Source organism: Petromyzon marinus, chromosome 68, assembly GCF_048934315.1.
Source record: "Petromyzon marinus isolate PM22_M1 ecotype Great Lakes invasive population chromosome 68, UKy_Petmar_22M1.pri1.0, whole genome shotgun sequence".
Classification (NCBI taxonomy): domain Eukaryota; kingdom Metazoa; phylum Chordata; class Hyperoartia; order Petromyzontiformes; family Petromyzontidae; genus Petromyzon; species Petromyzon marinus.
Window position 1 is genome coordinate 4,775,218 of NC_133734.1, and position 25,358 is coordinate 4,800,575.

Sequence of the window (25,358 nt, forward strand, 5' to 3'; positions counted from 1 at the left end):
AATAGTAGTGTAGTGTAAAATAGTGTATAGTAGTGTAAAATAGGTATAATATAGTAGTGTAATGTGTGTGTAGTGCATAGTGGTGTAGTGTATAGTAGTGGTGGTGTATAGTAGTGTAATATTGTATAGTAGTATAGTGTAGCAGTGTATAGTGGTGTAGTGTATGGTGTAGTATACTCGTACAGCACACCGGTGTGTTGGAGAGCCAAGCCACAACATTTACAATCCGAGCACCGTGACGTTTCGCCAGTAATCACCACCAGCATCATCAGGCGACAGCCAGATTTGTGGAGAAGTCCTCCACCTGTATCGTTCCTTACAGAGGCGTGGATGTGCAAGACGGGAAGACTGCTCCACCAATCTGGCCGTCGCCTGATCAAGCTAGCAGCCTGCACCCCTTCGGACAGACGCAAAAACAAAAAAAGCTTCCCCAGGTAGCCTCTGGCAGGGCTGTAGGGGCAAGTGCTGCGAGCATCAGCCAGGTGCTGAAGCCCTTCGCGTGAAGCTTCGAAGGCTCTGCCAACAGGAGGTGTCGGGGCGGACCCTGTAGAGGTGCCAGGGGCTGTTGTAATGGCCTCAAGGTGCACATGGCCTGGCACAGGCGTCGCGGTGACGTCACCGCCACTTAGCGGCGAATGGCGGTCGTTGTTGTAATGACTGAGATGACCGGTAGATGGTTAAGGAGAAGCAAAATTTATTATAAAAAGTGGGTACGGGGAGAGAGACAGGAGGGTGGGGGGGAGGGGATTTTCAAACCCTATGTTACTAAAACAATCAAACATGTGTGTGTGTGTCCGCGCGTGTCCCCTGTATGTCTCCGAGTGTGTGTGTCTGTCTCCGTGTGTCTCCATGCGTGTCTCCTCTGTATGTCTCCGCGTCAAGAAACTATTTTTTTCCCTCAATCTTTTTGCATTTCCCAGAGGGTAGCTGGGAGGGGTGGGCTGGCAGGTTTTGGAACGGGGGTCAGAGACGCGAGCCAAAACCTCAGCAACAACCACCACCAACTCCTGCAGAACTGTAACGTTAACCAAACCCACCCAGGATCTCACTGCCACGTGCAGCCTCTGAACAGACCGCCGTTTGAGGGTGGATGAGCACTGCGAGTTGGGGGGGGGGGTGGACAAGCGCCAAGTCAAGCCCCGAGTCGTAGCGAGTCGCACCAACACCACCACCGCAGGTTGTGGCGAGGCCAACCCCGTCGTACGTAGTTTGTAAAACCCAACCCCACACCACCTCCCCCCCCCCCCCTTTACAACCATCGACAAACTGCAACAATTAATCCCCGCAAGTGCCAGGCTGGGTTAACGGGGGGGGGGGGGGGGGGAGGGGGCAAATCCATCCTCTCTCCTCATCCCGTAAAAGTTAATTATTTGTGTTTAAAAATAAGTCAACTCGGAGGAGAGGTGAAAGGTAGCGAGAGAGAACGGGGAGAGGAGATGGATCTCTCCCTCCCCCTCATCTCTCCCTCCTCCACCCCATCTCTCTACCTCCCATCTCCAACTCTCCCAACATCTACAGCGGCAGGCATGGTCAGGCTAAGAGCGGAGATCGAACCCACATCGGAACGATAGTCGCCATCCCAACCAGGCCACCGTGGGGGAACGCCGCCACCACCCCCCACACAACCAAAGGCCGTAACAGAACCAACCGGCCCCTGGCATTCGCCACGAGCAGAGAGACCGGGCGAATTGGTAGCCGCGGCTGAGGAGGATGAGTTGGTGGTGGTGGGGGAGGTGACGGTGAGAGACTCGACGAGGCAGAAACCAACGAGCAGGTGGGTCCATTCGTAAGCGCGCGCACACCAAGACAAACACGCACACACACACACCAAGACAAACACACACCAAGACAAACACGCACACACACACACCAAGACAAACACACACCAAGACAAACACGCACACACACACACCAAGACAAACACACACCAAGACAAACACGCACACACACACACCAAGACAAACACACACACCAAGACAAACACGCGCACACACACCAAGACAAACACGCACACACACACACCAAGACAAACACGCGCACACACACCAAGACAAACACGCACACACACACACCAAGACAAACACACACACCAAGACAAACACGCGCACACACACACCAAGACACACGCACACCAAGACACACGCACACCAAGACAAACACGCGCACACACACAAATACACGCACACACCAAGACACACACACACCAAGACACGTGTACCAACACACCCAGCCAACCCCAACGCCTTCGAATCCAGGCGATGCCGAGTGCGCTACGTTAGTGCGCTGCGAGCGTCTGTACAAGCGCGCGTCTGCCAGTCGGCGCGTGCGAGACCATCACTGTGTGTGTGTGCGCGTGAGAGAGTGAGTGACAGTGTGTGTGTGTGCGAGAGAGTGAGTGACAGTGGGTGTGTGCGAGAGTGACAGTGGGTGTGTGTGTGTGAGAGTGAGTGACTGTCTGCGAGAGTGAGTGACAGTGGGTGTGTGTGTGTGAGAGTGAGTAACTGTGTGCGAGAGTGAGTGAAAGTGGGTGTGTGTGTGTGTGCGAGAGTGTGTGACAGTGGGTGTGTGTGTGCGAGAGTGAGTGACAGTGGGTGTGTGTGAGCGAGAGTGACAGTGGGTGTGCGAGAGTGAGTGCGAGTGACAGTGTGTGTGCGAGAGTGAGTGCGAGTGAGTGTGTGTGTGCGAGAGAGTGTGAGTGCGAGTGAGTGTGTGTGTGCGAGAGAGTGTGAGTGACAGTGGGTGTGTGTGTGCGAGAGTGAGTGACAGTGTGTGTGTGTGCGAGAGTGAGTGACAGTGTGTGTGCGAGAGTGAGTGACAGTGGGTGTATGCGAGAGTGACAGTGGGTGTGTGCGAGTGACAGCGGGTGTGTGTGACAGTGGGTGTGTGACAGTGGGTGTGTGACAGTGGGTGTGTGACAGTGGGTGTGTGACAGTGTGTGTGTGACAGTGTGTGTGTGACAGTGTGTGTGTGACAGTGTGTGTGTGACAGTGTGTGTGTGACAGTGTGTGTGTGACAGTGTGTGTGTGACAGTGTGTGTGTGACTGTGTGTGTGTGACAGTGGGTGTGTGACAGTGGGTGTGTGACAGTGTGTGTGTGACAGTGTGTGTGTGACAGTGTGTGTGTGACTGTGTGTGTGACAGTGGGTGTGTGACAGTGGGTGTGTGACAGTGGGTGTGTGACAGTGGGTGTGTGACAGTGGGTGTGTGACAGTGGGTGTGTGACAGTGGGTGTGTGACAGTGGGTGTGTGACAGTGGGTGTGTGTGTGACTGTGTGGGTGAGTGGGTGTGTGACAGTGGGTGTGTGACAGTGGGTGTGTGACAGTGGGTGTGTGTGTGACTGTGTGGGTGACAGTAGGTGTGTGACAGTGGGTGTGTGAGTGCTTGCAAGCCAGAATGGGAGTGTGAGCAGTGCGAGTGACAACCTTGAGTGCGCGCTGGCGTGCGTGAATATCCGTGCGAGTGTTTCATGTGTGAATGTCCGTAGCGTATCGTGCAAGTGTACGAGTGGTGTGCGAATGTCCGTGCGAGTGAACGAGAGGTGTGTGAATGTCCGTGGCGTATCGTGCGAGTGTGTATATGCGAGTGTGTGCGGTGAACGAGTCTGCCTGTTCACGTCTCCATCGCGTGTCCGTGTGTAGCGTGTAGTACCGGTGTCCGTGTGTTCATGTGTAGCGTGTGTGTGTAGCGAGTAGTACTGGTGTCCGTGTGTTGGTGTAGCGTGTGTTCATGTCTAGTGAGTGGTAATGGTGTCCGTGTGTAGCAAGTGGGTAGCTGTGGGCCTGGCTAGGCTGTCTTCTGTTGCCCTTTCTTGCCAATGAGAGACTTGTGGATGTGAGGGATCACACCTGGGACAATCGCAGAGACACGCACACAGACAGAGTTGGCGAGCGCCGCATCCCCTCAGCAACGACACGACCCATCACCTACGGGACCACGTTTAGCTAGCACTATCAAAATTATTAACAAGGTAATATTAAAAATAAAAAACACGCTTTAATGAAATGTGCTATTAGTAATGGAAGAACTCCACGACTCCAGTAAGTGGCCCCGAAGCTTGCCACAATTACAGGCAAAGTTAGTTGACCATAGACAATTAGAGCAAAGCCGAAACATAACATAAAAAAGAATGTTGAAAAATATTGATTTTTCTAAATGATAGGATATAGTATTGTCATCAGTTTGACGCAAGTTTACCAAGTTTGCAGTCGATACGACATTGGGAAGTGGATTAAAATTGACTTACAAGATTTGAGGATACAACAGACAGACAGAGCGAGTTAAATGAAAGCGTGTAAAAAGCACAAGAAAGCCTGAGTGTGCGAGTGTGTAATCGGGTAAGTGTGGGAGTGTAAGTGAGCGATCGTGGGTGAGCGAGTGAACGAGCGAGAGTGTGGGGGCAAGTGACCGTGTTGGCGAGCAAGCGGGCAAGCGAGTGGGCCATCGTGCGGGCGAGCGAGTGGGCGAGTGAGTGAGCGAGCATGTGTGGGGGCAAGCGAGTGGGCGAGCGTGTGGGCCATCGTGCGGGCGAGTGAGCGAGCGTGTGAGTGTGGGGGCGAGCGAGTGAGTGGGCGAGCGTGTGGGCGAGCGAGTAGGCCATCGTGCGGGCGAGCGAGTGGGCGAGCATGTGAGTGTGGGGGCGAGCGAGCGAGGGGGCCATCGTGCGGGCGAGCGAGCTCTCCGGCTCACCTCCCCCAGCGATGGTGGCCTTGATGAGGGAGTCCAACTCCTCGTCGCCACGGATGGCCAACTGGAGGTGACGAGGGGTGATGCGCTTCACCTTCAGATCCTAGTGAGCCCGCACACAGCCAGTGTACAGTGAGTACAGTACACTGTAGTGTACACACAGCGAGTACAGTACCTAGTGTCTAACGTAGTACAGTACACAATGCACAGTGGAGTGTGCTGTGTAGTACAGTGCACCTTGTCCAATGTACGTGGCTTGTGGTGCAGTTCAGCAAGTGGTGTAGTACAGCGCGCAGTCTGTGGTACAGTGCGCAGTGTTTAGTGCAGTACGTAGTGTTGTGGCACAGTACGTAGTGGTGTGTAGTTTGTGGTGAAGTGTTGCAGCGTGGTGTGGTACAGTGTTGCAGTCTAGTTTGTGGTACAGTGTTGCAGCGTGGTGTGGTACAGTGTTGCGGTGTGGTGTGGTACAGTGTTGCAGTGTGGTGTAGTACAGTGTTGCAGTGTGGTGTGGTACAGTGTTGCGGCGTGGTGTGGTACAGTGTTGCAGTGTGGTGTGGTACAGTGTTGCAGTGTGGTGTAGTACAGTGTTGCGGTGTGGTGTAGTAGTGTTGCAGTGTGGTGTAGTACAGTGTTGCAGTGTGGTGTAGTACAGTGTTGCAGCGTGGTGTAGTACAGTGTTGCAGAGTGGTGTAGTACAGTGTTGCAGCGTGGTGTGGTACAGTGTTGTAGTGTGGTGTAGTAAAGTGTTGCAGTGTGGTGTAGTACAGTGTTGCAGCGTGGTGTAGTAGTGTTGCGGTGTGGTGTAGTACAGTGTTGCAGTGTGGTGTGGTACAGTGTTGCAGTGTGGTGTAGTACAGTGTTGCAGTGTGGTGTAGTACAGTGTTGCAGCGTGGTGTAGTACAGTGTTGCAGAGTGGTGTAGTACAGTGTTGCAGCGTGGTGTGGTACAGTGTTGTAGTGTGGTGTAGTAAAGTGTTGCAGTGTGGTGTAGTACAGTGTTGCAGCGTGGTGTAGTAGTGTTGCGGTGTGGTGTAGTACAGTGTTGCAGTGTGGTGTGGTACAGTGTTGCAGTGTGGTGTAGTACAGTGTTGCAGTGTGGTGTAGTACAGTGTTGCAGCGTGGTGTAGTAAAGTGTTGCAGCGTGGTGTAGTACAGTGTTGCAGCGTGGTGTGGTACAGTGTTGCAGTGTGGTGTAGTAAAGTGTTGCAGCGTGGTGTAGTACAGTGTTGCAGCGTGGTGTGGTACAGTGTTGCAGTGTGGTGTAGTACAGTGTTGTAGTGTGGTGTAGTACAGTGTTGCAGCGTGGTGTGGTACAGTGTTGCAGTGTGGTGTAGTACAGTGCTGTAGTGTGGTGTAGTACAGTGTTGCAGTGTGGTGTAGTACAGTGTTGTAGTGTGGTGTAGTACAGTGTTAAGTGTGGTGTAGTACAGTGTTGCAGTGTGGTGTAGTACAGTGTTGTAGTGTGGTGTGGTACAGTGTTGCGGCGTGGTGTAGTACAGTGTTGCAGTGTGGTGTAGTACAGTGTTGCAATGTGTAGTACAGTGTTGCGGCGTGGTGTAGTACAGTGTTGCAGCGTGGTGTAGTACAGTGTTGCAGCGTGGTGTAGTACAGTGTTACAGTGTGGTGTAGTACAGTCCATGGTTTGTGGTGCAGTACGCAGTTTGTAGAGTGTGGTGTAGTGTGGTATGTCGCGCGGCACGTAGTGCATAGTACGTAGCATCTAGTGTAGTACGTAGTGTGTAGTGTAGTACGTAGTGTAGTGTGTAGTGTAGTACGTAGCGTAGTACGTAGTGCACTACGTAGTGTAGTACGTAGTGTAGTGTAGTACGTAGTGTAGTGTAGTACGTAGTGTAGTGCAGTACGTAGTTTAGTGCAGTACGTAGTGTAGTACGTAGTGTAATACGTAGTGTAATACGTAGTGTAGTGTAGTACATAGTGTAGAGTGTGGTACGTAGTGTGGTACGTAGTGTGGTACGTAGTGTGGTACGTAGTGTGGTACGTAGTGTAGTGTAGTACATAGTGTGTGTAGTACATAGTGTGTAGTGTAGTGTGTAGTACGTAGTGTAGTGTAGTACATAGTGTGTAGTGTAGTACGTAGTGTGTAGTGTAGTACGTAGTGTAGTGTAGTACGTAGTGTGTAGTGTGTAGTGTAGTACGTAGTGTGTAGTGTAGTACGTAGTGTGTAGTGTAGTACATAGTGTGTAGTGTAGTGTGTGGTGTAGTACATAGTGTGTAGTGTAGTACGTAGTGTAGTACATAGTGTGTAGTGTGTAGTGTAGTACGTAGTGTGTAGTGTAGTATGTAGTGTAGTACGTAGTGTAGTACGTAGTGTGTAGTACGTAGTGTGTAGTACGTAGTGTAGTACATAGTGTGTAGTGTAGTACGTAGTGTGTAGTGTAGTGTGTAGTGTAGTACGTAGTGTGTAGGGTAGTACATAGTGTGTAGGGTAGTACATAGTGTGTAGTGTAGTACATAGTGTGCAGTGTAGTGTGTAGTGTAGTACGTAGTGTGTAGGGTAGTACACAGTGTGTAGTGTAGTACATAGTGTGTAGTGTAGTACATAGTGTGCAGTGTAGTACATAGTGTAGTACGTAGTGTGTAGTGTAGTACGTAGTGTGTAGTGTAGTACGTAGTGTAGTACGTAGTGTAGTACGTAGTGTGTAGTGTAGTACGTAGCATGTAGTGTAGTACGTAGCATGTAGTGTAGTACGTAGCATGTAGTGTAGTACGTAGCATGTAGTGTAGTACGTAGTGTAGTACGCAGTGTAGTACACAGTGTAGTACACAGTGTAGTACACAGTGTAGTACGCAGTGTAGTACGTAGTGTAGTACGTAGCGTGTAGTGTAGTACGTAGTGTAGTGTAGTACGTAGTGTAGTACTTAGCGCGGTACCTTGGAGGCGTTGCCCGCCAGCTCGAGCACCTCGGCGGTGAGGTACTCCAGGATGGCTGCGCTGTAGACTGCGGCGGTGGCTCCCACACGCCCGTGACTCGTGGTGCGAGTCTTCAGGTGCCTGTGGATTCGACCCACGGGGAACTGGGGGACCATCGCGCAACGGGGGGGGGGGGGAGGGGGGTTGGGAGAGACAAAGATCCCCGTGCAGCCCATGACGGACCAATTCCACGATAACCGCCGCAGCCGTCACAATAACCGCCAGACCGACACCGTGACAACGGGCCGACAGGCGTCGCGATAACGGCGCAGGGTAGATCGGTGGTGGGTGTAGGAGCATCGTGCAGACCTGCAGGCCAGCGCGCTGGGAGCGAGACACCGCCTTGGCCTTAGCCTTGCCCGAGTCCTTTCCCGCTTTGCCTTTGCCTCCAGCCTGAAAGAAAGAAAAAAATGTAAAATAAACCTACGACGTCGTGGGCATCCGAAAGCTTTGACGAGGAGTCGTGTCGGCATTATTAACAACAATGTTTGTGGTCAGAACGCAAACCGAGAAAACATTGTGAAAGTGGAAAAAACAATCATATTTTGGTACTGGCAAAGGAGGTCCCATAATGTATATAATAGCGGAAAACCTATTCTCATATTTATAACAGGGGAAAACCTATTGTTATATTTGTGTATATAATAAGGGAAACCCTATTGTTATATTTTGATATAATAGGGGACAACCTGTTCTTATATTTTCATGTATAATAGGAGGAAACCTAATGTTATATTTGTGTATATAATAGGGGAAAACCTATTGTTATATTTTGATATAATAGGAGGAAACCTATTCTTATATTTTGATATAATAGGGGAAACCTATTGTTATATTTTGGTACTAGCAAAGGAGGTCCCATGATGTAGATGCTCACCCCGAGCCCTCATTACTCTGATGGTGGCGTTGTCTTTGAGCTGTGTTCGCCTTTTGGCGGCGTCCTCTGGTCTAGCACCGTTTGAGACGAGGCTCAAAAGAAAGCCGTCTCTGGTGTGGACCAATCAGCTTCAAGGACAATGCCACAGATATTATCAGAGCGTGTTTGTGTGTTTGCATTCTGACCACAAGCATTGTGGTTAATGCGGATATGGATGCCTTGTAAAAGGTTTCAGTTTGGCGTTTTAACTTAACAGCTGTTGTGTTGCCAGAAAAAAAAGGGGGAAAAACCTATTATCAAACCCACCCCGAGCACATTCATAACTTCACAGATACACAGGGACCCATATAGATACAGAGAGCCATATATTAGGGACCTCTATAAGTACGTAGCGACCCATAGAAATACCATACAGATACAGTGACCCATATAGATACGTAAAGATCTACACTCATAGGGACCCAAACAGATACATAATGACCCAGAGGCCCATCCAGATACCCACTCATAGTGACCCATACAGATACATGGAAACACATACTCAGACTCATACAGATCCCCATAGGACCCATACAGATAGGGACCCACTGATACATAAGAAACCACAGACACCCACTCAGACCCATACTCGTAGAGATCCATACAGACCCACAGAGGTCCAGAACGATAGAGACCCACACTCAAAGAGACCCATTTAGAGACAAAGTCACCGAGGCACAAACTAAACTATTTTATTCACCAGGTGCAAGGCCCACTAAGCTGCGAAAATCTTCCCTCAGAAGCGACCTGGCAATCAAAGACGACAGCTCTGAGGTGGCTTCTCACGTAGAAATTTACAATAGCAGCCAAATAAAACTAAACCCTTGGATTGCGAGTAACTTGGCCCACGAGTGTTTTGCAAGACGGGCAAAACGTTTAAATAAATATTAAATTGATAAACGAGCGAGGGTCTTGCAATACGAGTAGTAGTACGTATACACGCTTTGTACTGCCGAGCGTCACGTGATCACACACCTGATATATGACGAGTGCTTTAGATTACAAACACGTTTCCGGAACGAATTATGCTCGCAATCCAAGTTTTTTTTTACTGTACTCCGTGAAAGCCATGATTCTAGGAGACTCGCAGAGACCCACGCTAAAATATGTTGTATTTGACCAGGTGTAGTAATAAGGCCCCCCCCACTGAGTGATGTAGCTCTGTTTCAGAAGCAACTTGGGCCATCACGAATGATAGTAACCCAACCAAGTGGCTGCTGCTATAAATGTCCACGTGATGATGATGATTTCAGCCACCGAGTTGAGCTGCTATTATTTGGGATGGGCCAGGTGGCTTCTGAAAAAAGATACACAGCAGTTTAGTGGTGCCTTAGACCTGGAAAGCGATGTAATAGTTCAGTCTGTGTGGCCGCTACTATAAACTTCAACTTCAAGATAGAATACTTAGTTAAGCTGCTATTACTACCAAAGCCAACATATCTCCAGTTAGTAAGTTGCCTTAGCACCTGCTGAAATAATCATAATTTAGTCTATGGGTCTATGCGTTAAGACTCTTGGTTGCTACTATAAACTTGGACAAACATGAGCTACTAACTATGCATATAGTTAAGCTACTACTAGTAAGCTAACATAGCTCCAGTTAGGAAGTTGCCCGTTAAAACGCACACAAAAACCACACCACAAAAGACAACACGCACATCACACAAACACAACTTGGTGAACATTGGTCACCCGAGGGGGAAATTAGTTTAAAATAATTAAACCAATTTTTAAAACATCGACATTATGAATAAGAAAAAAAAGATATCCCTGCCACGGCACCTGTGATTAGTTTTGTCATTATTATTGTTGTTAAATCTTGACGTAAAGCTTTCGGGACTGCAGGGATTCATATTATTTTGGTCTTTCGGTAAAGTCACGTAAATAGGTTGAAATAGTTATTTGTTTTAGTTATTTTCTTGCAACCTATCCAAGTGACATTTACGTAAATAGGTTGAAAATAAATTATTTTTGTAATTTTCTTTCAACCTGTTAACGTGACTTTAACGTAGATAGGTTGAAAATAAATTGTTATTTTTCTAGTTATTTTCTTTCAAACTATCTACGTGATTTTAATGCAGATAGGTTGAAAAAAAATTGTTATTTTTTTTGTTATTTTCTTTCAACGTATCTACGCGACTTTACCGAAAGACCCAAAGAATAATGAGATTATTGTTATTAAAGTTCTCAAACCTCCTCAGTGTGGAGTTTGTTGTTGGTACGGGGGGAAAAAGGTATTTATTATTTATTTTTTAAAACGACAAATTAATCGACGTTACAAATAATAATATAAATATATCCTTAAAGCGATACTTTAATTTGTCTTAAGCTCCACCTCTACCCTTAAGCGTGGAGTCGTTGGTACGAGGTGAAATAATAATTTAAAACATTTTATTTATGTTTAAAACAACAAACGCATAATCGACGTTACAAATACTGTAATATAAAGATCTATTTGAAGCGGTATTTTGTAAATAAAAGTTAATATTGTTATTTAAATTCACCCCTCAGTGGGGAGTTGTTTGTTGGTATGAGGGTAAAATAAATTTCAATATTAAATTACTGTATATAATAGACGTTACTAAGAGCTTTAATCGCGATATGTTTATTGTTATTAAAGTTGCCCACTTATCGTGGTATGAGGGGGGGAGTTGTTTGTTGGTATGAGGGGAAATAACTTTCCACATTTTATTTTTATTAACATAAACAAAAAATGTATATAATAGACGTTACTAAGAGCTTTAATCGCGATACGTCTTATTAGTATTGTTAAAGTTGCCGAATTAGCGTGGTATGAGGGGGGGGGAGTTTGTTGGTATGAGGGGAAAATAACTTTCCATATTTTATAATTTTTATTAACATAAACAAAACAATGTATATATAATAGACGTTACCAAGTGCTTTAATCGCGATACGTCTTATTAGTATTGTTAAAGTTGCCGAATTAGCGTGGTATGAGGGGGGGGGGAGTTTGTTGGTATGAGGGGAAAATAACTTTCCATATTTTATTTTTATTAACATAAACAAAATGTATATAATCGACGTTACTAAGAGCTTTAATCGCGATACGTTTATTGTTATTAAAGTTGCCCACTTATCGTGGTATGATGAGGGGGAGTTTGTTGGTATGAGGGGAAAATAACTTTAAACACTTTTTTTATCAAAATAAAAAAAAGGTTACGACTAAGCGCGAGCTTTGTCCCGAACACTTTTGTATCGTCGTCGTCATTATTATTAGTATTATTAAAGTTGCCCAACATAGCGTGAGATTGTTGTTGTAACAACACCCAACGGGAGGGGGGGGAGGAGAAAAAAAAGGGCGGGAATTTATCGCGGTCGCTTCACAATGCCTAAAAAAATAGATTCCACGGCTGTTAATAATTATTCTAAATATATAAACAAAAAGGGGGGCACACGATAGACGCTCACGATCGCTGATAAAAAGGAGGGGGGACCCAGCTAACAACATCGACGCTTAAATTTTGATGTAAGCGAGGAGGCGCAGGCCTAAACCAGGCGAGGAGCTGCTAGGCCGCAACAAAAAAAAATCTAAATAAAATTAAATAAATCCTCGCATCTAAACCCGCTTTTTGCAAATTAAATAAATACAAACACCCGGCCCCCCCTCTCTCTCTACTTCACAATTTGCAACGAATTTTATGCTTTTAAAACTTTTAATTTTGGTTATAAAACCTAAAAATTCCCCCCACGAAGAGACACCAAAGACAAAGGTGGCCACGCAACCCCAGGTAGCCTCTAGCAGGGCTGTAGGGGCAAGTGCAGTCACACAAACACCCCCCAGGTAGCCTCTAGCAGGGCTGTAGGGGCAAGTGCAGTTACACAAAGAACCCCCAGGTAGCCTCTAACATAAATTAGGGGCAAGTGCTGTTACACAAACACAGACAAAGCAACCCCAGGTAGCCTATAGCAGGAATGCTGGGGCAAGTGCAGTCACAAACACAAAGAGCCCCCAGGTAGCCTCTAGCAGGGCTGCTGGGGCAAGTGCAATTACACAAACACAAAGAGCCCCCAGGTAGCCTCTAGCAGGGCTGCTGGGGCAAGTGCAGTTACACAAACACAGACAAAGATCCCCCAGGTAGCCTCTAGCAGGGCTGTCGGGGCAAGTGCAGTCACACAAACACAGAGCCCCCAGGTAGCCTCTAGCAGGGCTGTAGGGGCAAGTGCAGTCACACACAAAGATCCCCCAGGTAAACTAGCAGGGCTGTAGGGGCAAGTGCTGTTACACAAACACAAAGATCCCCCAGGTAGCCTCTAGCAGGGCTGTCGGGGCAAGTGCTGTTAACGAGCATCACCTATGAAGGCTACCCGCACTGTGGCTACACAGAGGGGGTGGGTGGCTACCAGCACCACCACGCCCGGCCGTCTTTGTCTCTCCCCCAGTGCTACACCACCAACTCATTTGAGGCCGAGTTGACCTAAGGGAAGCCCAGGACCGGTGCTGTCACTGGTGGTGTTTGGTTAGCCGCTACAACACCACCACACACACACCACCACACAGACACACCACCACCCACCCACCACCACACAGACACACCACCACACAGACACACCACCACACAGACACACCACCACACAGACACACCACCACCCACCCACCACCACACAGACACACCACCCACCACCACACAGACACCCCACCACCCCCCACCACCACACAGACACACCACCACAGACACACCACCACCCACCCACCACCACAGACACACCACCACCCACCCACACCACACCACCCGACACACCACCACCCACCCACCACACAGACACACCACCACACAGACCCACCACCACAGACACACCACCACCCACCCACCACCACAGACACACCACCACCCACCCACACCACACCACCCGACACACCACCACCCACCCACCACACAGACACACCACCCACCACCACAGACACACCACCCACCACCACACCAACACAGACACACCACCACCACCCCACAGACACACCACCACCACCCCACAGACACACCACCCACCACCAGACACACCACCCACCACCAGACACACCACCCACCACCAGACACACCACCCACCACCACACAGACACACCACCGCCCACCACCACCCCACAGACACACGACCCACCACCACACAGACACACCACCACCCACCACCACCACACAGACACACCACAACACAGACACACCACCCACCACCACACCACCCACCACCACACAGACACACCACCACCCACCGCCACCACACAGACACACCACCCACCACCACCACCACCACACAGACACCACCACCACCACTAACCACCAACACCACAACACACCACCACCACCACACAGACACACCACCACACCACCACCCCATTACCACCACCACTACAACAACCACACAACACCATTACCAACACCTCACCACCTCCACCACACCACAACCACCCACACCACCAACACCACCACGAACACCTCACCATGGCGGTCGCAGTTCGTCTGTGAGGGGGTGGAAGCGGCAGTGGCGACGGCGCTGGGGGTCACCCCACGGAGAATTCACAACGAACTGAGCACAAAAAAAGGGCGGGAAGGGAGGAGGCGCCCCTTTTATACCGGGGCGGAGCGACAGAGGGGCGGGGGAAGGGGGAGGGTGGGTGCCCCCCCTCGTTGAAGATTCTCCGCGTTTCTGATTGGTTGTTGCTTTGCCACCCCCCACCTACCCCCCCGATCTACACCCCCCCACTCTCCTCCACCGATGCGCGCCCAGCCCCCCCCTCCACACCGGGGAGGGGGGGAGGGGTGGGGTCAGGAGGGACCCCTCTCCCCCGAGTTGGCGAACGGGACGATGTGATTGGGTTAAATGCTGGCCGCACAGGGACCAACGGCCAATGAGCGTTCGCCTTTGGTTGAGGGAGGGCGGGTGAGGGGGGGTGGTTAGAATCTGATTGGTTTACGCCGGAGGGTGGCTGGGGGTTTAGAGAGTTAGAATCTGATTGGTTCATGTCGGAGGGTGTGGGGGGGCAGGGAATATGATTGGTTCACGCGGGGGGAGGGGTGAGGCACTGCTATCGTTGACAATGACTATAGTGACGCCTACCCCCCCCACCCCCACTAGCGGGGGCGGAGCTATTACAAATAAGGGGGTGGGACGGGAAGCAGTGGCAGAATTTGATTGGTTCTCCAATCCTCCCGCCAGTGGTGAAAGGCGGGGCCTGTGAAGGTGGTGGGTGGAGGCAGAGTTACAACGAGAAACGTGATTGGTTCCCGCCAAATTAAACCCCGCCCTCCCCCCCATCATCACTCTACCCGCCCCCCACGTCTAATTAACATTTGACATCCGGGTATTTTAACGGTTCGTTTTTGAAATCTGAATTTTTGGCGGGAACCAATCGGATTCGTTCTCATCAATGGGGGGGGGGGGGTTTCCCCCTCCCCCATGCCCCCCCAACCTCCCCTCCCCCGCATTCTACATCCGGGTAACTTTTTTTTTCTACCCGCCTGATAAAGACCGCTTGTATTGCGATCGAAACGTCGTGGCTTTTTATTATTATTTATTATTATTATTTTCAACGTATTATTAATTTTAGTTTACTATTTTTTTTCTTACTAAAATTAATTTATTTTAATTTTAAATTGTATTTTAATTGTGGGTTTTTTTGTTTTTATTATTGTCAACTTAGTATTTTTATTTAATATTTTATTTATTATAAAAATAATAATTTTATTATTTTAGTTTTCTATCTACCTGACTTTACCGAAAGAACCAAGAATATTAACTCTCTCACTCTCAAACTATTGTCACATTTTGACTTAAAGCTTTCGTGACTGTAGTGATTCATATTCTTGGTTCTTTCGGTAAAGTCACGTTGAAGGGAAACAATAAAATAATAAAAAATATATAAAACAATAAAAAAAACACAAACCGCCACTTCTTTCAAATGTTCTTGCCGTTGGTTTTCACACCTGATGATGACTGCTTGTGTTGCAGTCGAAACGTCGTGAGAATTTTATTGCTTTATATTTTTATTATTTTATTGTTTCTCTTCTACACGGTGACTTTACCGAAAGAACCAGGAATATATATTGTCACATTGTAGTTGCGTATTTAATGTGGCGCTGCACTCTGATGTTGTAGGAGAAAACATTTATAAAAAAAGTCTATTTCATTCAGTAGAAGGTGTTGTCTATATTTATTTATTTAAAGTTGCGCATTTTGATGTGACGTCACATTGCTTAACCCCTCCCCCTCGTCACAGATCGTCACAAATGTCTGACCCTCGTCACGCGGCGTCACAAACAGTCAGACCCCCCCCCCCCCCTCAAATATGACGTCACAAAGCTCTACCCCCCCCCCCAAAAAAAAAACAAGTCTTCAAATCGCTTTAAGCTATTGTCACATTGTAGTTGCGTATTTAATGTAGCGCTGCACTCTGATGTTGTAGGAGAAAACATTTATTAAAAAGTCTATTTGATTAAGTAGAACGTGTTGTCTATATTTATTTATTTAAAGTTGCGCATTTTGATGTGACGTCACATTTCTTAACCCCCCCCCCAGGTGCGTGACGTCATTTATTGACGGCCCTTAAGTCAAGTAGATAGAAAAATAAACCCCTTAAAAAAACATAATCGTTGGTTCTGTCGGTAAAGTCACGTTTGGTGAAATTTTTTTATAATAAATACAACAAATAAAAATAGAAATAAATAAATCACGACGTGTCCATTGCAACACAAGCAAATCATCGTCAGGTGTGATAATCACAGCAAGGAAATTCAGTAAAAAAAAATAACCACAGCAAGGAATTTTGATTTAAAGCTTTCGTGACTGCAGTGATTCATATTCTTGGTTCTTTCGGTAAAGTCACCACCACGTAGAAGGGAAACAATAAAATAATAAAAACATAAAACAATAAAATTCTCACGTTTCGACTGCAACACAAGCAATCATCACCAGGTGTGATGTTTTTACATTTTTGAATTTTTATTTAAATTTTTATTTTGACTGTGAGTATTCTGCTTTTATTATTTTTTTAAAAGCCTAATTTATTATTTGTTTTATTTTTAATACATATTTTAAAACTTTTTTGACTTTTTTTCATCATCAACTGTGATGATGATGATTGCTTGCTCAGGTGTGATGATGATTGCTTGTGTTGCAGTCGAAACGTCGTGAGAATTTTATTGATTTATATTTTTATTATTTTATTGTTTCCCTTCTACGTGGTGGTGACTTTACCGAAAGAACCAAGAATACACAGCAAGGAAATTCAGTAAAATAATTTCCTTGCTGTGGTTATCACACCTGATGATGATTTGCTTGTGTCGCAATCGAAACGTCGTGATTTATTAATTTCATTTATAGATTTGGATTATTTATTTATTTCAACTACGTGCCCAAAGAGTATGGATCCTTGCAGACACGAAAACTTCAAATTCTCAAAAAAAGTTTATTTTATGAAAAACCTGGTTTAATTAACAACTTTGTTTAACTCGCGGTCGTGAAGTATGTCAATCATACGGCGCCTGCTGCCACGTCAACGCTGATCTGAATTAATTTCTTATTTTATAAATGAATCTTCAATCTGTGATTTGAAGCTTTCGTCACTGCAGGAATTCATACTGTTGGTCCTTTCGGTAAATAAAAATAAGTAGAAATAAAGAAAAAATAAGATAAAATAATAAAAGCATTTTAGATACAAAAAATTAAAATATTAAATTTGAAAACAACAAAAGCTAAATTGCGACTTAAATTTTGACTTAAAACGTTCGTGATTGCAGAAATTCATACTTTTGGTTCTTTCGGTAAAGTCCACGTGGATAGGATAGAAAAGAAAAAAAAAGAAAAAAAATAAATAAAATAAAAACTTTACATAAAACATAAAATTAAATAAGTTTAAAAGAATAAAAGCAAAAAAAAACCGCTACGACGTTTCGATCGCTACACAAAAGCGGAGATACAATAGGGGGGGGGGAGGAGGGGGGAAAGCCTCCAAATGCAACCAAAAATGGTGGTGACTTTACCGAAAGAACCAAGAATATGAATCCCTGCAGTCACGAAAGCTTTCAATCAAAACAGGAGCAATCAGTCGGAGTATCAAATGTTTCAATGCACCTTTAAGATCAGCACGCTAAATCAAAACACAGCGATAATTTTATTTTATTTTAGGCCACAGAATAGCAGTGGCAACGAGGGGTGTACAACTCCTCTGTCGTGAATTACGTCATCACGTGACGTCGCCGGGTTCATTTTCATTTTTAAAATTACACCTTCACAAAAGATGTGAAGTGACGTCACGGGGGGCGTGTGCAATGACGTCACGGGGGAACGTGTGAAACGTGACGGAGCGGGGCAGTGCGAAGTGACGTCACGAAAAGGGTCGTATGAAGTGACGTCGTGGGACCGTGGCAAAAGTTAAAAGTGACGTCAGGGAACCGTGTGAAATGACGTCACGCGGCCGTGTATAATTAGTGACGTCGCCTCGGGGGGACGCGAGAGGCGACGTCACTGTTCTTGTGAAGTGACGTCACGGTCGCCGCGTGCGGTGACGTCTCGGGGCTGCCGAGTCTCGCCCCACATGTCCCCAGTTTCTCTCCGCTGATTGGAGGCGAAGGCGTCGACCGAAGTTGTCATGCGGGGAGTCCACTAGAGGGCGAACTTCCACTTTCAACACATTGGGTGGATGTGTGTGTGTGTCTGTGTGTGCCTGTGTCTGTGTGTGTGTCTGTGTGTGTGTCTGTGTGTGTCTGTCTGTGTGTGTGTCTGTCTGTGTGTGTGTGTCTGTCTGTGTGTGTGTCTGTCTGTGTGTGTGTGTCTGTCTGTGTGTGTGTCTGTGTGTGTGTCTGTGTGTGTGTGTCTGTGTGTCTGTCTGTGTGTCTGTGTGTGTGTCTGTGTGTGTGTGTGTCTGTGTGTGTGTGTCTGTCTGTGTGTGTGTCTGTGTGTGTGTGTCTGTGTGTGCCTGTGTCTGTGTGTGTGTCTGTCTGTGTGTGTGTGTGTCTGTCTGTGTGTGTCTGTCTGTGTGTCTGTCTGTGTGTGTGTCTGTCTGTGTGTCTGTCTGTGTGTGTCTGTCTGTGTGTGTGTGTCTGTGTGTGTGTGTCTGTCTGTGTGTGTGTGTCTGTGTGTGTGTGTCTGTCTGTGTGTGTCTGTCTGTGTGTGTGTCTGTCTGTGTCTGTCTGTGTGTGTCTGTCTGTGTCTGTCTGTGTGTGTGTCTGTCTGTGTGTGTGTCTGTGTGTGTGTGTCTGTCTGTGTGTGTGTCTGTCTGTGTGTGTGTCTGTCTGTGTGTGTCTGTGTGTGTCTGTCTGTGTGTGTGTCTGTCTGTGTGTGTGTCTGTCTGTGTGTGTGTCTGTCTGTGTGTGTGTCTGTGTGTGTGTCTGTGTGTGTGTGTCTGTCTGTGTGTGTGTGTCTGTCTGTGTGTGTGTGTCTGTCTGCGTGTGTCTGTCTGTGTGTCTGTGTGTGTGTCTGTGTGTGTGTCTGTGTGTTGGTAATAGCTGCTCAGTCAGAGGAGGAGTTGGAGACGCTGCTGCTGAGACTGGAGCGTGCCACTAAGAGGTGGGGCCTTACCATCAGCCCCACCAAAACTAAGCACCTGCCTGGGTATTTTGTACCATCGGACACTCCACCCCCACAACTCCCAATCGGTGATGGGGCAGTTGTGGAGAGAGTGGAGAGTTTCCCATACCTGGGCAGTGTGCTTATGACTGGCTCCAGTTTAACAGCAGAGGTCTCACTCCGAATCAGTCGAGCGGCAATATCTTTTCATCGGTTGCGTAACGCTGTGTGGAAGCTACCTGGTCTGTCGCTCCGCACTAAGCTTCAGGTCTTCTCGGCCACGGTCATTCCCTCCCTTCTCTATGCTTGCGAAACGTGGACCCCCCTAATGGAACATCTTCGCCGGTTAGAAACATTTAGGCTGACCTGCCTACGATCCATCCTGGGTTTAACCAGACTGGATTGTGTGAGGAGCTCACAAATCCTTGAAAGATCTGGGCAGGGTCCCATCGGTGAGCTCCTCCGGCAGGCAAGGCTGCGATGGCTGGGTCATGTAGCCCGCATGCCCAGCCACCGCATGCCGAAACAGCTTTTGTTTGGCCGGATTGAGGGGGCTAAGCGGGCGCGGCACGGGCTAGAGAAGAGATGGAGTGATGTGGTACAGGAGGACGTGGAGCTGAGTGGACTTGCCGATGACTGGTACCAGCGGTGTCAAGATCGGCCTCTGTGGAGGAGGCTCGTGAAGGATGCTACTGGGCAGTTGGAGGCAGTCGCCCTCCAACAACAACGGAGGGCGGAGGAGCGACGCTCACAACAGCGAGCGGAGCGCCGGGTGGCTAAAGCACAGCAGGTTGGCACAGTAGGGGGCACAGGTGGTGCATCAGCCAGTCATCTCAGTCAGTCGACCCGTGGCACCTGGGTCTGCCCCGTGACCTCCTGCCAGCGGGCGTTCGACACTTCACGTGGCCTCAGGGTGCACATAGCCTGGCACAAGCGTCGTGGTGACGTCACCGCCACTTAGTGGCGAATGGCGGTTGTTGTCTGTGTGTGTGTCTGTGTCTGTCTGTGTGTGTGTCTGTCTGTGTGTGTGTCTGTCTGTGTGTGTCTGTGTGTGTCTGTCTGTGTGTGTCTGTCTGTGTGTCTGTCTGTGTGTCTGTGTGTGTATCTGTCTGTGTGTGTGTCTGTCTGTGTGTGTGTCTGTCTGTGTGTGTGTCTGTCTGTGTCTGTCTGTGTGTGTCTGTCTGTGTGTGTGTCTGTGTGTATCTGTCTGTGTGTGTGCCTGTGTCTGCCTGTGTGTGTGTGTCTGTGTGTGTGTGTGCTTATGACTGGCTCCAGTTTAACAGCAGAGGTCTCACTTCGAATCAGTCGAGCGGCAATATCTTTTCATCGGTTGCGTAACGCTGTGTGGAAGCTACCTGGTCTGTCGCTCCGCACTAAGCTTCAGGTCTTCTAGGCCACGGTCATTCCCTCCCTTCTCTACGCTTGCGAAACGTGGACCCCCCTAATGGAGCATCTTCGCCGGTTAGAAACATTTAGGCTGGCCTGCCTACGATCCATCCTGGGTTTAACCAGACTGGATTGTGTAAGGAGCTCACAAATCCTTGAAAGATCTGGGCAAGGTCCCATCGGTGAGCTCCTCCGGCGGGGAAGGCTGCGATGGCTGGGTCATGTAGCCCGCATGCCCAGCCACCGCATGCCGAAACAGCTTTTGTTCGGCCGGATCGAGGGGGCTAAGCGGGCGCGGCACGGGCTAGAGAAGAGATGGAGTGATGTGGTACAGGAGGACGTGGAGCTGAGTGGACTTGCCGATGACTGGTACCAGCGGTGTCAAGATCGGCCTCTGTGGAGGAGGCTCGTGAAGGACGCTACTGGGCAGTTGGAGGCAGTCGCCCTCCAATAACAACGGAGGGCGGAGGAGCGACGCTCACAACAACGAGCGGAACGCCGGGTGGCTAAAGCACAGCAGGTTGGCACAGTAGGGGGCACAGGTGGTGCATCAGCCAGTCATCTCAGTCAGTCGACCCGTGGCACTTGGGTCTGCCCCGTGACCTTCTGCCAGCGGGCGTTCGACACTTCACGTGGCCTCAGGGCGCACATGGCCTGGCACAATCGTCGTGGTGACGTCACCGCCACTGAGTGGCCAATGGCGGTTGTTGTTATTTTGTGTGTCTGTGTGTGTCACCAGTGACGATTATTTGAACCGGTCCTGGACCTCCCGTAGATCGACTCAGCCTCAAGTGAGTTACCTGGTGTAGTGGTGATGGTGATGGTGGTGCAGTGAACATCGCTGGCACTGGGGGAGAGACAAAGGCGGCCGGGCGTGGTGGTGCTAGTAGCCACCCAACCCTCTGTGTAGCCACAGTGCCGGTAGCCTTCATAGGTGATGCTCGTTAACAGCACTTGCCCCTACAGCCCTGCCAGAGGCTACCTTGGGGATCTTTGTGTGTGTTTGTGTAACAGCACTTGCCCCTACAGCCCTGCTAGAGGCTACCTGGGGTAGCTTTGTAACAGCACTTGCCCCTACAGCCCTGCTGGAGGCTACCTGGGGAATCTCTGTCTGTCTTTGTGTAACAGCACTTGCCCTACAACCCAGCTAGAGGCTACCTGGGGTAGCTTTGTCCGTGTAGAGGCGCTACTACTAACAGCACTTGCCCCTGCAGTTTGTGAGAGGCTACACGGGGGACCTTTGTCTCAACATGGATCTGGACACATTCCCATCGCTGACCTCCTCCTGCACCTAGCCTGGCACAGCAGCGGTGGAACCCATGGCACCTGCAGGGTCTGTCACGTGACCCCCTCCGGGTGCACCTCGCCTGGCACAGCAGTCAAGCCACCTGGGCCCATCACAAAAGATAGCACCACAACGGAGTTGCTGATATCACCACCACCATCACCACCATCACCACCATCATCACCATCACCATAACCACCATCATCATAACCACCATCATCACCACCACCATCAGCACCACCATCATCACCACCATCAACCACCATCACCATCATCACCACCATCATCACCATCATCACCATCATCACCATCAGCACCACCATCATCACCATCGTCACCACCATCATCACCACCACCATCAGCATCATCATCATCACCACCATCATCATCATCACCAACATCATCACCATCATCATCACCACCATCATCACTACCACCATTAGCAGCATCACCATCAACACCATCATCACCACCACCACCATCAGCAGCATGACCATCATCACCACCATCACCACCACCATCAGCAGCATCACCATCATCACCACCATCACCACCATCATCACCATAACTACCATCACCACCATCACCATCATCACCATCACCACAATCATCATAACCACCATCATCACCACCACCATCAGCACCACCATCATCACCATCACCACCATCACCACCATCACCACCACCAACACCACCATCATCACCATCATCACCACCGTCACCACCATCATCACCATCACCACCATCATCACCAACATCAGCATCATCATCACCACCATCATCACCATCACCACCACCATCACCACCATCACCACCATCACCATCATAACCACCATCAACCACCATCATCACCACCATCATCACCAACATCACCACCACCATCAGCACCACCATCATCACCATCATCACCACCATCACTACTATCATCACCACCACCATCAGCATCACCATCATCACCACCATCACCATCATAACCACTATCAACCACCATCATCACCACCATCATCACCATCATCACCACCACCATCACCACCACCATCAGCATCACCATCATCACCACCATCACCATCATAACCACCACCAACCACCATCATCACCGCCATCATCACCATCATCATCATCACCACCATAATCACCACCATCATCATCACCATCATCATCACCACCATCATCACTGCCACCATCAGCAGCATCACCATCACCACCATCATCACCACCACCATCAGCAGCATCACCATCATCACCACCATCACCACCATCATCACCATCACTACCATCACCACCATCATCACCATCACCACCATCATCATCACCACCATCATCACCACCACCATCATCACCACCACCATCACCACCATCATCACCATCACCACCATCATCACCATCACCACCATCATCACCACCATCAGCATCATCATCATCATCATCACCACCATCAGCATCACCATCATCACCACCATCATCACCACCACCATCAGCATCACAAACACCACCATCATCACCACTACCATCATCACCATCATCACCACCATCACAACCATCATCATCACCACCACCACCATCAGCATCATCACCATCATCACCATCATCAGCATCATCATCACCACCACCATCACCACCATCACCACCACCATCAGCATCACCATCATCACCATCATCACGACCATCACCACCACCACCATCAGCATCACCATCATCACCACCATCACCACCAACACCACCATCACCACCACCACCAGCATCACCATCATCACCATCATCACCACCAACACCACCACCATCACCACCACCATAAGCATCACCATCATCATCACCACCATCACCACCACCATCACCACCATCAGCATCACGTGCACATTTATAGTTGCAGCCAAAGACTCTGAACGTGTTCCATCCCGTGACCCTGACGATGCCTGCTGCTGTATATGTCTGCGTCTCTCTCTCATCGTCATCATCACGGTGGCTGGGGAGACGTTGACTACCTCGCCTGGTCTACAGGAGGTCTGTGTCTCTCTCTCATCATCATCATCATCATCACGGTGACTATGGAGATGTTGACTACCTCGCCTGGTCTACAGGAGGTCTGCGTCTCTCTCTCATCATCATCATCACGGTGACTATGGAGATGTTGACAACCTTGTCTGGTCTACAGGAGGTCTGCGTCTCTCTCTCATCGTCATCATCACGGTGGCTGGGGAGATGTTGACTACCTCGCCTGGTATACAGGAGGTCTGTGTCTCTCTCTCTCATCATCATCATCACGGTGGCTGGGGAGATGTTGACTACCTCGTCTGGTCTACAGGAGGTCTGTGTCTCTCTCATCATCATCACGGTGGCTGGGGAGATGTTGATTACCTCGCCTGGTCTACAGGAGGTCTGTGTCTCTCTCATCATCATCACGGTGGCTGGGGAGATGTTGACTACCTCGCCTGGTATACAGGAGGTCTGTGTCTCTCTCTCATCATCATCACGGTGGCTATGAGATGTTGACTACCTCGCCTGGTCTACAGGAGGTCTGCGTCTCTCTCTCTCATCATCATCATCACGGTGGCTGGGGAGATGTTGACTACCTCGACTGGTATACAGGAGGTCTGTGTCTCTCTCATCATCATCATCATCACCGTGGCTGGGGAGATGTTGATTACCTCGCCAGGTCTACAGGAGGTCTGTGTCTCTCTCATCATCATCACGGTGGCTGGGGAGATGTTGACTACCTCGCCTGGTATACAGGAGGTCTGTGTCTCTCTCTCATCATCATCACGGTGGATATGAGATGTTGACTACCTCGCCTGGTATACAGGAGGTCTGTGTCTCTCTCTCTCATCATCATAACGGTGACTATGGAGATGTTGACTACCTCGCCTGGTCTACAGGAGGTCTGCGTCTCTCTCTCTCATCATCATCATCACGGTGGCTGGGGAGATGTTGACTACCTCGCCTCGTATACCGGAGGTCTGTGTCTCTCTCATCATCATCATCATCATCACGGTGGCTGGGGAGATGTTGACTACCTCGCCAGGTCTACAGGAGGTCTGTGTCTCTCTCTCATCATCATAATCATCATCACGATGACTATGGAGATGTTGACTACCTCGCCTGGTCTACAGGAGGTCTGCGTCTCTCTCTCATCATCATCATCATCACGGTGGCTGGGGAGATGTTGATTACCTCGCCAGGTCTACAGGAGGTCTGTGTCTCTCTCATCATCATCACGGTGGCTGGGGAGATGTTGACTACCTCGCCAGGTCTACAGGAGGTCTGCGTCTCTCTCTCTCATCATCATCACGGTGGCTGGGGAGATGTTGACTACCTCGCCTGGTCTACAGGAGGTCTGCGTCTCTCTCTCATCATCATCACGGTGACTATGGAGATGTTGACTACCTCGCCTGGTATACAGGAGGTCTGCGTCTCTCTCTCATCATCATCATCACGGTGGCTGGGGAGATGTTTACTACATCGCCTCGTATACAGGAGGTCTGCGTCTCTCTCATCATCATCATCATCATCACAGTTGCTGAGGAGATGTTGACTCCCTCGCCTTGTATACAGGAGGTCTGTGTCTCTCTCTCATCATCATCACGGTGGCTATGAGATGTTGACTACATCGCCTCGTCTACAGGAGGTCTGCGTCTCTCTCATCAT

General features: G+C 48.9%; 1 protein-coding gene across 1 annotated transcript; it reads right to left on the reverse strand.

Annotated features, from left to right (window-relative positions):
* Nucleotides 1–677: 677 nt before the first annotated feature.
* LOC116956901 (histone H2A.V) lies at nt 678–14,131 on the reverse strand. Its single transcript, XM_032978775.2, has 5 exons — nt 13,983–14,131; nt 7,924–8,007; nt 7,575–7,718; nt 4,687–4,786; nt 678–3,845 (listed from the first exon to the last, which is right to left on the reverse strand). Exons 1-5 carry the CDS (start codon nt 13,983–13,985, stop codon nt 3,784–3,786), a joined length of 393 nt encoding a protein of 130 aa, XP_032834666.1. The 5' UTR covers nt 13,986–14,131; the 3' UTR covers nt 678–3,783.
* Nucleotides 14,132–25,358: the final 11,227 nt, after the last annotated feature.